At 48.7% G+C, this 14,890-nt stretch overlaps 1 protein-coding gene across 1 annotated transcript in view; it reads right to left on the reverse strand.

The window, feature by feature from the left end:
• PADI4 (peptidyl arginine deiminase 4) overlaps nucleotides 1-14,583 on the reverse strand; it is a gene marked incomplete at its 5' end in the record, with an annotated part of 41,060 nt that extends 26,477 nt beyond the window's left edge. Inside the window, 2 exon segments of the mRNA XM_082378535.1 lie at nucleotides 7,909-8,089; nucleotides 14,492-14,583. Coding sequence (XP_082234661.1) covers nucleotides 7,909-8,089; nucleotides 14,492-14,583 — 273 coding nt within the window.
• Between the last annotated feature and the right edge of the window lie 307 nt (nucleotides 14,584-14,890).

Below are 14,890 nucleotides of genomic sequence, written 5' to 3' on the forward strand. Positions count from 1 at the left end.
GGTATCCAGAAAGAAGAAAAGTCAGGTCACCTATAAAAGAATAATAATTATCAATAGATTGAAAGTAGACTTCACAACAGCAGTAATGAAATCCAGAAGAGAGATGAATAATATCTTCAAAGTATCTTGAAAAAATAACTATTAACTTAGAATTGTGTACATAAAAATTATATTTTAGGGCTTCCCTGGTGGCGCAGTGGTTGAGAATCTGCCTGCTAACGCAGGGGACACGGGTTCGCGCCCTGGTCTGGGAAGATCCCACATGCTGCGGAGCGACTAGGCCCGTGAGCCACAACTACTGAGCCTGCGCGTCTGGAGCCTGTGCTCCGCAACGAGAGGCCACGATAGTAAGAGGCCCGCGCACCGCGATGAAGAGTGGCCCCCACTTGCCGCAACTAGAGGAAGCCCTAGCACAGAAACGAAGACCCAACATAGCAATCAATCAATCAATAAATCAATAAATCTTAAAAAAAAATTATATTTTAATAAAAACATTTTCAGATGAAGAAAAACTGATATTTTAAAACCAACACACTTTCACTAAAGCAACTTCTAAAGACATACTTTAAGAAGAAGATACCTAATGTCAGAAGCATCTGGATGCAAGAAAAAATGGTGAACAAATAACATGGTAAATATTTTGGTAAATCTAAAAAATATTGTCTGTATAAAAAAGTTTATAAAAATATCAAAATTGTGAGATTAAAAAAAAAGAGCAGAATGTAAACTGGGAGAGGTAATGAGAGTTAAAGTGTTATGAGGTCTTCAATTGAAGAGGGAATTAAGATAGTGTTTAATTCTAGATTTTATAGAGTTAAAAATTTATTATTAAAAGGTAAAAGTATTGACCAAAAGAATAGAAATGGAGTTCATAAATTTTTATACATGGAGAAAATGCAATAATTTTTAAAAAGAATGGATAATTCCATACAAAAAGGCAATTACATAGAAAAAGGCAACATAGAAAAAAATAGACAACTAAAAACTAAAAAGCAAATGGTAAAAACAAACTCAAATATATAAATAATCAAAATAAATATAAATAATGTTACCAGTTAAAAGAGAGTTTTGGACTAGTTAAAGAAATAAAATCCAGCTCCATGCTATTTATAAGAGATGAACCTAAAATACAAGGATCCAGGAAAGATGAAGTTTAAAAAAAAAGGAAAAAAGATACATTAAGCCAATATTAGCCAGAAGAGAGCTGGGATGGATATATTAATATCAGACAAAATTAATTTTTAGACAAAAACCACACTATTAGCATATAATTTACATTAGGAAGAAATACTGTAAAGTACCTAGGATAAATCTAACAAAAGATGTGTAAGGCTTTTATGGAGAAAAATGATCAAACCTTATTGAAATCAATTAGAGAAGACCCAAATTAAAAGAAAGAAATACCATGAACATGGTTAGGAAGGCTTAATATCATCATGGTATGAATTCTCTCCAAATGGATTCATGTGGTCAGAGAAATTCTGGGGTTTTACTTGAACTTGACAAGTTGATTCCAAGGTTTACTTGGAAAACCAAGAGGCTAAGATAGTCAAAGTACCTTGTAAGAAAAAGAAGCAAAAGGTGAGGGACTTGCTCTACCAGGTATGACTTACTGTAAAGTCATGGATTGCGTTGTAATGGCTTAGGTAAAGACAATGACAGATGCAACTTAAGAGAGATTCTACTTGATCTATGACAGAGGTGGTCTTGCAAATAACTGGGGAAAGTGAAGATTGTGTAATAAATGGTGCTGGGACAATTGCTTATCCATATGGAAAATGATTACATTGAATAAATAATTAAATTGATCCCATCCTCACATCATATACTAAAGACTTAAGAAAGACAGAATTTTGCATCTTTTTTTAAAAAATAGCTCATTTTCTAGAGAAGTTTTAGGTTCACAGCAAAATTGAGAGGAAGGTACAGAGATTTCCCATATATCTCCTGCCCCAACTCATGTATAGCCTCCCCTATTATCAACATCTTCCCCCAGAGTGCTACATTCATTAGAATTGATGACCCTACACTGACACATAATTATCACCCAAAGTCCACAGTCTACATTAGGGTTACCTCCTGGTGTTTTACATTCTGTGGATTTGGACAAATGTGTAATGACATATATCCACCATTATAGTGCCATATCAAGTAGTTTCACTGCCATAAAAATCCTCTGTGCCACATCTAAAGACGAGTTGGCTATATCTATGCATGGCCATTTCTGGTCTCTATTCTATTCCATTCTTTCATTTGTCTATTCCTTTGCTAATATCACGTTATCTTGATTACTGTAGCTTTACCGTTAAGTCTTTTTCTAAAAATAATTTTTATTAGGGTATAGTTGATTTACTTTACAGTAAGTCTTGAAGTCAGGTAGTGTCAGCCCTCCAACTTTGTTCTTCTTCAATATTCTGTTGGCTATTCTGGGTTTTTTTTGTTTTGTTTTCTTTGTTTTGTGTCTCCATATAAACTTTAGAATCAGTCTGTTGGTATCCACAAAATAACTTGATGGGATTTTGATTGGGATTGCACTGAATCTACAGATCAAGTTGGGAAGAACTGACAATATTGAGTTTTCCTACCCATGAACATGAAATATCTCTCCATTTTTTTACTTCTTCTTTAATACCTTTCATCAGAGTTTTGAAGTTTTTCTTGTACAGACTTTATACATATTTTGTTAGATTAATACCTAAGTATTTAATTTGGGAGGGGTCAAATGTAAATGGCATTGTGTTTTTAATTTCAAATTCCATTTGTTCATTGTTGGTATACAGGAAAGCCATTGACTTGTGTCCTGCAACATTGCTATAATTGCTTACTAGTTCCAGAAGTTTTTTTGTCAGTTCTTTGGGTTTTTCTACATAGATGATCATGTCATTGGTGAACAAAAAAAGTTTATTTCTTCTCAGTAGGTATCCCTTTTATTTCATTTTCTAGTCTTAACCTTTAGCTACGACTTTCCATATTGTGTTGAAAAACAGTGGAGAGAGGGAACACATTTGCCTTGTTCTTGACTTTAGTGGAAAACTTCAAGTTTCTCACCATTAAGTGTGATGTGAGCTGTAAGTCTTTTGTAGATATTCTTTATCAAGTTGAAGAAGATCTCCTCTATGCTTAGTTTACTGAGACTTTTTATCATGAATGAGCGTTTGTATCTTTCAAAAGATGTTGGAGACATCTTGATGACCTTACTTAAATAAGACACAAAATCCATAAACAAGAAAGAAAAGATTGATAAATTCAACTAGATGAAAATAAATAACTTCTGTTCATCAAAAGACTCTATACAGTGAAAAGGCAAGCATAATCTGAGAAGAAGATATTCACAGCATAAAACCTACAAAGGCTTAGCATCCATAATATTTAAAGAACTTAGGCTACTCAACATGAAAAAGACAAACAACTCAATAGAAAAAAATAAAAGGGCAAAAGATACAAACAGGCATTCACAGAAATTGAAACACAAGTGGATGATAAACATAGAAAGAGGTGCTCCACATCACTAATAAGTAAAGAAATGAAATATTAAAGCCTTGAGACGGGGTTTTACGCCTATTTGATTGGTGAAAAACAACATCATAGACTATATGGTTCAAAGGCAACTTTAACACACCGCTCATGGGAGTGTCAAGTTAAGCATTTTGTAAAAGAACTAGCTGTTATCTTGTAAAGTCAAACATTAGCCCACCCCAAACCCAGCAATTCCACTCTTGGAGAATCTTTTGCACACGTACACCAGGAGACACGTTCAAGGATGTTCAGAGCAGCCCTTTCTGTGACAGTGAATGACCCACAGACAGCGAAATCCCCACAGACAGAAGGGCTAATAAATTGGAGCAGATTCAAACCGTAGTGGAAACAACTTAGAGAGGCAGCCCTCACTCCATAATGTCACAAGACATGGATTTTATGATTACACTTTTCATTTTTATTTTTGTAATAAAGTTCTTTGTCTCCATATCAAAAGCTGTAGGTATTCCTTATAGAGAATTAGGAAAATACGGGAAAAGTACGTGGCTGGCAGGCTTCTGAGATGTCTCCGATAATCCCCACCCCGGGTGTTCATGCCCTTGTGTAACTCCCTCCCCTTGAGTGTAGGAAGTCTCCCCAGAGACTTCCTTTCAACCAACAGAAAATAGCAAAACTGATGGGCTGTTAGAAAAGACCTCTTCCTCTGTCTCTCTTTTTCTTTCTCTCTCCTCTCTCCCTCTCTCTCCCCCGCACTCTCTCCCTCTCCTTCTCCTTCGCTCACCTTGATGAAGCCAGCTGCCACGCTGTGAGCTATGGAGAGGCCCACATGGCACGGAACTGGGGGAGGCTTCCTGCCAACCACGTGAAGGGAACTGAGGCCCTCAGTCCACAAGCCCACGAGGAGCGCAATCCTGCAAGAGCCACATGACTGAGCTTGGACACAGGGCTGCCCTGGTCAAGCCTCAACATGATTTTAGCCCCGCTAACACCTTGATTGCAGCCTTTGAGCCCCCAAGGCAGAGGGCCCAACTAAGCTACACTGGATCCTGACCCACAGAAACTGTGAGATCATAAACGCTATTGTTTTGAGCCAGCACGTTTTGGGGCAATTTGTTACATGGTGATAGATAACTAATACAGGATCAGTCCTTGACAAAGATACCATTCCACTTCTGCTAAACTCTAACAGCAGGTGTCCCTGTGTGTCCCCTGGTGCAGGCACTGACTTTCCTACCTGCCCCCACCTGCTCCCAGCACAATAGTGGCCGGGGAGCAGGATGGCTGGGTTGTCGTCCCTGGGAGGCACTGACTGTCTGGGTCGGGGAGACAGCCAGGGTCAATGTGGACGAAGTATACAAACTATGCCTGCCACCACATCGAATAGCCCAGGGGCCAGTTTGTCTACACCAGCTGGCTAGGGCACATGTCTGTGGATGTGGTGTCTGCAGCCGGCTGGGGCTCTTTGTGATCAGACACTTGCCTGCAGACTAGCGGGGACGCAGGGGCTCAGCTGCCCATGGGAAACCTCTCCCAGGCCAGCCCGGGAACAGCAGGCAGTCTCAAAGGGCTGGAGATTGGCAATGGGCTTGGACCACTTCTGACAGGCTGTGTGACCTTGGCCTAGGCACTGACCCTCTCTGGTCTCAGTTTCTTCCTCTGTAAAATGGGAATAATGTTTACTACGATGATGCTTTCTACGATGTTGTGCAGATTGAAGGGACCACGTGTGGTGCTCGCCCCTCTTCAGTAGCTAGGTAATAATATCAGAAATGAAGGGACATGATAGTAACAGTAATAATAAAGAATGCGTGGCCCTTGCTGGAGGAGAGTTCACGTCCAAGGGATGGTACAGCAGAACCAGTGCCCCTCTGCTCAAGTGCCTCAGTTGATCTTACACCTCCCTGGCCAAACCAAAACGTAAGAAAGGCCCTGGTTTCTCTGCCAAAGCCTGGAGGCTCCTGCTCTGCTCCATGCGCAGCTGTTTGCCTTTATGCTCACAAAGCCGAGGTGGGAAGCCGGGCGTCCCCAGCTGCCCAGGTGCTGCGGCAGGAGGATGGGGATGGGAGAGGGACACGCCATGTGTCTGTTACAACAGGAGAACGAACAAGCAGCTCAAAGAACAATGGGGAGACAGAGACCTGGAGACAGAGACAGTGGGGGACAAAGCAGGATGCAGGACCTGCCCGCGGGGCGGTTCCCCTCGGCTCGCTCTGCCCGGCATGGCTTCCGCTCCAGAACCAAGAGAAGGGCGCGGACAGATGGGTCTGCCACCTGCTGGGGCTCTACAGCCATTCTCTCTGCCAGATGGGAAACCGAGGCTCAGAGAGGTGAGGCCCTGCTGGGAAGTGGCACCACTGGGATTTGATTTAGGATGCGTGTTCTTTCCTTTGGCTGTTTTCCAGACCCTCTCAGGTCCTAAACAAGGGACTTTCATAAACACACAAGGGTTTTTATTGTGTTGGGGGCTGGGGGACCCGTGTGCGCTATTATAAGATAAACCAGAGCTGAATCTTCTAGTAACTTCCAATAGCCTCATAGAGGCAGCACCAAGAACTTGAGCCCCAGACAAATGACATCATTCCTTCAGCTCCTGCATCTAACATTTCCTTACAACGATCACCAGCTGGGCAGCAGCGTCTGCAACACTCTCACGTGCAACAGCACATGCAATCCTTACAGAAAAGGGGGACCACTCTGCCAGACTCTTGGCATGCATTTTATAATTTAATCCTCACTGCAACTCAGCAGGGTGGGTGTTAATTTCCCCATTTTACAGATGAGTAAACTGAGGCTCAGAGACACTAACAATCTTTTAATTTCCCCATTTTACAGATGAGTAAACTGAGGCTCAGAGACACTAACAATCTTTTAATTTCCCCATTTTACAGATGAGTAAACTGAGGCTCAGAGACACTAACAATCTTGCCCTGCTCCCCACTGTCACACTGAGTGGTTTCCTCACCCCAGTGATTGCAGCTCCAGAATGCCCACGGTCCTCCGTGGTTGCCGCCTCCTGGACCCCCCACTCCCACCCTCACCCCTCCGTCCTGGGAGCCCCTGAATCCTGCAGTTTCTGACCCCCATGTGTCAAGCCCCAGCAATGATGCTCACCTCAGGCATAAAATTACCTGGATGTCCACTTCAGGGGAAGTAGGGGACACTCCGATGACCCTCCTCAGTCCCTGCGGTCCTCGGTGCCACGGAGCTCAGACTGGGGAGGTATCCACACAGCCTCTGGCTCAGTGCAGGGCACCCAGGAGCGGCCCCTCACAGGATGGCTGGTCCCCTTGCCCTGCTCCGGGGGCCTCTGTTCTGACTCACCAACTCCGCTACTTACTAATCATGTGACTTCAGGTAAGCCACGCCCCTTCTTGGTCCGTTTCCTTGTCTGTAAAATGGGTTCATTGAGTCCTGCCCCACCTGCCTCATGGAACTCCCTGGATAGGATAATTCAGACACATGGATGGTAAAGATGTGGGGGTGATGGAGGGAGCCTGTCCCCGGGTGTCGGGCAGCTCTGACACCTGAATTCTAGCCCTCCCACTGATCAGCTATGTGGTTCCAGGACAGTTACTCTGAAGCTTGGTGGCCCCACGTGTGAAGTGGGGATCAGACCCTGCCTCTCAGGGCTGTTGTCGGGGCTGGGGGAGGTCACGGCTGCCCCATGCTGGGTGCATGGCCAGTGGTCCTTAAAGGGCCAGTTTCCCAAAGTATCGCACCCGACATGGAGTGGGGACCTGCCACCCACACGACAAGGCCTGGTTCCCATCACCCCTTTAGGGGGCATCCCCTGTGCCCTGTGTTGAGGGACACCCGACTTCTCCCACTTTTTAAATCCCCCCTGCCCTGGGGCCAGAACACTGCCTCCAGCTGGGTCTTGGTCTCAAACTTAATGGGCAGAGAGAGGAGAGGAAGCGGAGGCATCCTGCCTCTGAGAAGTGAATGGGGTCAGGAAGAGAGTGGCTTAGGGGAAGGTGAGGCCCCTGGGCAAAGGGGTCTCCCCAGGCAGCGGCTTCCCTCCCCCATCTCTGCTTTCTCTCCCTCATTCAGAGTATCAGAGACCACGAGTCAACCCTCAGCCTACAGATGGGGAAACTGAGGCCCGACACAGAAGAACTAGGACAACTCCTCCCTTCACAAGGGGTCCTGGGAAGCAAGAGAAGGAGCAAAGGCTGGCTCCTGTTCAACACTAGGAGGAAGGTGCTATGATTATCCCCATTTTACAGTTGGGGCAACTGAGGCCCAGAGCGGTGATGTGACTCACCAGCAGACTCACAGTTTGTGTTTGTAAGTTGCAGAGCTGGCTGGCTCCAGGGCCAGGCGCTTACCCACTGTGCTACCCTGCGCTCTGGATAAAAAGAGGGCCCTGGGCCCTTGTGGAGTGAGATCACTGCCTCCCCATCACTCCCTCAGACCAAGGGACCTGCTTACGTGACTGTCATAGAGGTCGTTGCTGGGAGAGTTCATGACCACGATGATCTGCAACCCCACATCAAAGCACCACCGCCTGGTGTCTGCATGCTCCCGGTCCCTCTCCACTCCGGGAGAGATGTAGGTGTCCACGCCGGGGGTTCCGTAGACCTCAAACATCTCTGTTCCCTCAGGTACTGACCTGGGAAGAACAGGGAGCCACGGAAAGTGCTAGAGGGCAGCCCTTGTTCTGATGCTTGAGCTCTGGCTCAAGCTCTTGCTTCCTCCAGGAAGCCTTCCCTGACTACCCCAGGACTCTCAGATTCTCACAGCAAGCTCCTGGAAGTCAAGCCTGGACCTCACACACAGATAAGCATCCTCACATTCTAAGGTTCTGTGTTCATTAACATTTCCCTTGTGAGTTCTCCAGGCATGAATTGTAGGGTTAAAAATTCCACGCTGTTCTGTGGCCCTGGGACCTCATTTCCCCCACTCCAGCTAGTCTGGGAGTCCTGTTTGAAATCAGTCTGTTCATCCTCTGATTGTCTGTGGGGTGCCTACTGTGCACGCTGGCACTGCTGGGCTGAGGAAGATACGCCCACTGCCCCCGAGCCTTCAGTCTGGCTAGGGAGCTGAGGACAGCACTGCCCAGGGCAGCCAGATGGGATTCAGGGTGACGGGGTCAGGGGTCAGTGGGATCCCATGTAGGGAGAGACCACTGTGGGCCAGAGGAACCAGAAGGCTTCCTGGAGGAAGCAGCACACACATCCAGCTGGGGGATAACAGTAGCTGACTTCGGTTGAGCCCTTGCTATGTGCCAGCCCTATTTGAGTTTCTTTATGTGCCTTATGTCATGTAATCCACTCAAAAACCCCAGGAGGTAGAGACTATTATTGTCTCCCGTTTTACAGGTGGGAAACTGAGGTTAAAGTAAACTGTCCAAGGTCATGGAGCTAGTTAGTGGCAGGACTGGGGTCCAAACCCAGGCCTTCTGGTTCCTGAGTCCACATTCTTACCCAAGAGTAATAACAACAGTAATCATAACCCCCAGGGCTCCCATCCCCTGAACATTTACCATGGCAGGCTTGGCTAAGACTTTCCAAATATCAGCTCATCTAATCCTCAGCACAGCCCCAGGAGGAGGGGATCATTACTCCCGCTTAATGTAGGGAAACTGAGGCTCAGGATGGGCAAGAGGCTTCCCCAAGCTTGCACAGCTGGCCACAACCACTACCCAGGTCCTTTCCCTTCCCTGCCTCCACGTGGAAGAAAGCAGACCTCCTCCAAAGCACCCTCTTCACTCCTCTGCCAGCATGAGTCTGACACTTCTCAACATGCCTTTCCTCTAAAAAAAGAGAAATAAATGAAGCCTAACTGTACTCCACCAGGTGGGTCCCACTCCAGGGCTTGGCCCTGCCAGGTATCTTCACCAGGTGGGAGGGGCTGACACACCTGTGTCTCATTCCAAGCAGGGCTGCCAGATTTAATAAAATACGGAACACCCAGTCGAACTTGAATTTTAGATAAACAACAAACAATTGTTTTAGTATAAGTATGTCCCATGAAATATCTGGGACATACTTACACTAAAAAATTATTCATTGTTCATCTGGATTTCAAATTTAACTAGGCATCCTGGATTTTATCTGGCAACCCTACTCCCAAAGCTGTAATTTCCAGGGCTCTGTCCTATTGTGCCCTGGATGTGTGAGAATCTAGATAGAGAGACATGGGGATACAGAGACAGCGACAAAGGGACATGAAAAGATATGGAGAGACAGAGACTCATGGAGATAGACCCGGGTACGAAGGGCCCCCGGTATCCTCCCGCCAAACACAAGCTAGAGCGGAGCGCCTTGGATGGTCCTTCTGGTATGAAGCCCACCCAGTTCCCAGGCCCCAGCCTCTGGTTTGGGGTATCTCAGCCCAGCTCCCCTGCACCTCCCTGGCCCAGGCCTTGTATGAGGCACCAGGGGACCCCTGATGAAGACAGAAGTGCCCCTGCCCAGGAGGGGCCCAAAGAAGCCGAGAGCTTGGTAGTGCCAGGACCAAGGTCAAGAGTCAGGTTCTAGACTGGGCTGGGTTGCCCATCAGCCAGGTGACCTTGAACAAATCACCTAGCCTCCCGGGGCCCTGTTACCTCACCTGTAAAGTGGGATAATGACACCTACTGGGCCAACCTCACAGGCAATTGTGAGGCTCAAGCACGATAATAGATGGGGAATTCTTGGAAAACCACCGTCCCAGGACTGGGGAAGGGGTTACGAGGGTAAATTAGGGCACAGGAAATGGGTGGATGGGAGCAGGTTGAGAGGGTGTACTGGGGTGTCTGGGGAAGGCTTCCCAGAGGAAGGCAGGTAAACCGAGGACAAGGAAGAGACACATCTAAGGGGAAGGGGTTTCCACTGCAGAGCCTTAGGAGGTCAAGTGCAAACTCAGGCTGCAACGAGCTCACTTTCATTTCACCCCTATGTAATGGGAAGCCAGCGACGGTTCCTGATCAGGAGGGGCAACCCAGTGGAACCATGGCGAGGTGGTTAAGCCTGTGGGCTCTGGGGCCAGGAAGCCTGGGTTCAAATCCCAGCCCCACCACTCACTAGCTGTGTGACCTTGAGGGAGTGACTTGGCCTCCCTGTGACTCAGTGTCTACATCTATAAAGTGGGGTGATGAGAAGACGAAAGGAGTGTGAGTAAACACTGGGGATGAGTAAAATTTGGAGGCACCTGAACCCATGCCCTCATTTCACGGCTGGGGAAACTGAGGCCCAGAAGAGGAGAGACTAGAAGACAGGGCCCTAGACTCCCAGTCTAGCGCTCATGCTCCATCATGCAGCCGTGTGTTAGGAAGATCAAAGGGGAGGCTTCTAGGAGGAGAGCCTGCGTCAGGTACAGGAGGATCTGGATTCCCCATTTCCTGGAGGACAGGGAAAGCGGCCAGAGGCTCACATGGATGAAGTTCTTCCTCCAGCCAGGCCCCCCCGAGTGCAGCATGCTGCTCTAGACAGCATCCCCAGCCCAGTCCTGGGGGCACTTGTGGCTGGGGGCCTCGTCATCCCCCAACAAGTGGGGCAGTCCAAGACCCTCCCCAGCACAGAGACCTTCTAGCCAGCCCAAGGGCCCAACTGATCCAGTGGTACAGCCAGCCTAGGAGCTGGTGCACAGTGGGGAAAACATGATGGGATGACCAACAGTTCTGGTTTGCCAGGGACTGAGGCATTTCCTGGGGTGCAGGACATTCCATGCTAAAACCTAGAAAGTCTTGGGCAAACTGGGACAGCTGGTCACCCTCACAGTGGTCAACTTCAGATCTAGCTATTGAAAATGCAGATTCCAGAACCATAAGTTCTGCAGTCAGAGCTCAGGAACCTGCATTTTAAACCACACTGATGCCCAGTGAAGTCTGAGGACCATGGCTAAGGATGGACTGTCTCAGAAACAGTGGACCCTGGTCCCCCGGGAGTGTGGGAGTGACTCAGTGCGAGCTCACATCCTCCTGGGAATCAAGACAGGTCAGGTCTTCCTTTAGAGTCGTGCCACCCCTTCAATGGTGAGGATGATGGTGGCGACAAGGGTGATGAAGATGGCTCTCCTAGTCATAGGACGTCAGTACTATTTCCCCCACTTTACAGATAAGAAAACGGAGGCCCAGAGATGACAGGTGACTTGCTCAAAGTCACACAGCTGGTGAGTGACAGAGCCAGGACTCACAGCCAGTTCTGTCCCCACTCCCTTGCTAACCAAAACCCACCCTCTCCCTTCAAGGGCTCAGGGCCTCCACCTCTGGGAAAACAAAATCAGACATTTCAGAGCCGGGAAATTGATAGTAAAGGTCTTTGTGGCTGAAAACAGGAAAGTTGACAAGATGACCACCAAGGTCCCCAGCAAGTTGGCCCACAGGAGCCGAGGAGACCAAGGCCCAAACAGCTCAGGTTCTGGGTACCAGCTGCCCCTCCCTCTTCAGAGAGGCTCCCAGATCCCCGACTGCACTGGCCTCGCCAACAGAACACAATTCAGGAAGTCACTGCCCCTCCTTAATTCTACGTCTTCCTGCCCCTGGAAAATGGCAGTCACACAAACACTTTTTACAAAGTCCAAATAGTTAAGAGAGTTAAAGGTGCGTCTGCCTCCCAGAGCCCAGCTCTCTGCACAGGCAGGTTGGGGCTTTACATCAAACAAAATCTGGTAGAGACAGAAGGGGAGCTGCTTTGTCAAATCAGGGAGGAAACTCAGAGGCCTCCACGAGCAGAGCTTGAAATCCACTCTTCTACGCCAACCTCCTCAGAGTACATATGGGGAAACTGAGGCCCAGGAAGGAGCAGAAAGTTACTCAAGGTGACATAGCAAAGGGTGAAAGAACTAGGGCCAAAACTCAGGGTTCCTGGCCCCCAGGTGCCCCAAGCCTTTTCTTTCTATTAGACCACCTCTGCTGAGCAAGGGGTGAGTTGTTTGCCCTTCCAGCTAGGGCAGCGGTTCTCAACCCCGGCTGCACATCCAGCATGTGGCTCAGCACACCTGTGTATTACACTTCCTTACCCTCCTCCCTAAGAATCCCTATTCAGGAAAGCAAAACCCCCTTACCAAGTCTGGGCCATCTCCAACTCAATGGAAGGAAGGAAGACAGGGTTTAATCCACTAGTGATTAGAGAGCCCCAATGGTCTTGCTCATCCTGCAAGGCTCTGGTTGGTGCCCTTTCTCCAGGAAGCCTGCCCTGACTGCTCAGCCTGTGTTAATTTCTCTTTCTCATTTCCTCCTTCTCCCAGTATGGCTCAGAGTTTGTTCCCCAGCCATCTTGTGGATGGCAGGTTTGGGGACGCTTGAGGCTGTCTAGAGATCCAGGAAGGATACTTAAAATGATGATGATGGTTATAATGGTAGCAGTTACTATAATTGAATGTTCACATGCCAGCCATCGCCTACGTGCGCTGCATGCACAATCTCATTCAATCGTCCCAATGGCCCTTTGAAGTGTCAATCGTCCCAATAGCCCTTTGAAGTGAAGGCCAAAGTGCTCGGGCTGCATCCTGGCTCTGCCTCTCCTCACTGGTTGTGTGACATGGGGCAAGTGACTTAGCCTCTATGTGCCTCAGTTTCCTCATCTCTGCAATGGGGATGAAGACAGTACCCATCTCACAGAATGGTTGTGAGCATTAGTTAACATATGTAAAGCCTTTAGGGCAGTGACTGGTATGGAGCAGCCTCTAAGTATCATTGCTGACATTATTATGACCTTCATTCTATAGATGAAGAAAGAGCAACTTGAGAGGTTAAGTGACTTTCCCAAGGTCAGACTTGAGAGGTTAAGTGACTTTCCCAAGGTCAGAGAGCTGCTAGGTCGCAGAGCCAGGACTGAGCCACCACGCCTAGTGCCCTTTCTCTTGTTGGCCCACAGTCTGAGCACCAAGGATTACTAAATCACTGTATCTCCGAGCCGGAAGGGACTTTAGAATTAGTCCAGTCCCGCTCCCCTTGCAAAACAGGAATCCTTTCCACAGCACCCCTGCAAGGCGGTCCAGCCTCTACTAGAACTGCAGGACAGGTTCTCAGAGGGCAGGGACCACGCCTGCTTGTTCACCATTGTGTCCCCATGCCTGGCACGCACTAGACCCCCCAAAAATACTTGAAATGCTTGACGAATGTGTGAAAGAACAAACTAGGAGCTCTCCCCCATCCCCAGTGTGGTCTGGTCATTGGAGGCCCAAGAGTCCCCCGTGTGAGGGTGCCAGAGGCTCCACCCCCCACCCTGTGACTGTCCCACCCACAGCTCCTTTGCAAACCCCAAAGTGGCCCATCTATCCACAACACCCCAAGATACTGCTGCCTTTGCCTCTCATGGCCCAAATCCTTCCTCCATCCTCTAGGAAGGTCTGCAGGGAAGGAACCAGCCCCCAGTTTCCTGGGGCAGGTCAAACTAGAGACACATCTGCCCCATGGGCGCGAGGAAGCCAGGGCACGAGGCAGCCATGGGCACACAGCACTGGAGGAGGCGGTGGTGCCAGCCGGCATGGGTACACCTCCTCCTTCATCACCCCTCTGTGGCTGCCCCCTGCTTCAGGATCAGCTGAATCCCCTTCCCACTCCTCACTGCCCACCCACCCTCAACTGGGCTTTAGCTCCTCCTACTAGCTTGGAGGGCTTGTTCCAGACTTGGTTCCCTCCCATGACCAGCTCCTCACCCCCTGTCATCTAATGCCCTGGGACCAACCCCATCTCTGCTTCTAAGTTCACTCCAGTTTTTAAGGTCTTAGTCTGAGACACTGGTTCTCAGCTGGGGGTGATTTTCCCTCCAGGGCACACTTGGCAACATCTGGAGATGTTTTTGGTTGTCATAAGTCGGGGGTGTGCTACCGGCATCTAGTGAGTAGAAGCCTCTCTACCCCCATTCAGTCTCCCACACTTAACACCCCCTAGCGGGGGTTCTTTAAGAAGCCTGGCTGAGAAAGACGAGGACCCAAGCTTCCACGATTGGCAGCTATGCGAAGGCCAAGACTCAGGAGAGGGCAGCCAAGTCAGGCCTGAGCCTTGAGGAAGCCCCACACAGCTCGCAGGGAGAGCCCAAGAGGTCAGCACCAGGGGCCTGCAAACCCCCAGGCTTCTGGCTCTTACCCATAAGTGTCCACGAGGGTCTCCACGCCAGCCACACACACGGCACTGGTGGGATGCCCCAGGGACACTCGCACGATCCTCTGCAGAGACATGCTAGCCTTGGGCTGGGCTTGGGCCACAAAACCCCTGGCATGTGGTTTAAAAGCCCTTGGCCTTTCCCTTCCAGCCCAAGATGCTAATTCATTGGCTCCTGTCCTGGAAGCCCAGCCCCTTCCCAGAGCCAAGAGCTCAGGATTGGCTGGAAGGAACCCAATATTTGCATATGAACCTGTTGCTCCCACCCAGGCGCAGAGAGTTAATTTCTCACTTTAAGGGGAGCAAGTAAGTACCTGGCCAAGGCACCAGGGCCCTGGGGGGCGTGCAGAGATGCAGGGTATGGACCAGGGGACCTTCCTTGCT

The sequence above is a fragment of the Balaenoptera borealis genome (assembly GCF_965194805.1).
Source record: "Balaenoptera borealis genome assembly, chromosome: 1".
NCBI lineage: Eukaryota > Metazoa > Chordata > Mammalia > Artiodactyla > Balaenopteridae > Balaenoptera > Balaenoptera borealis.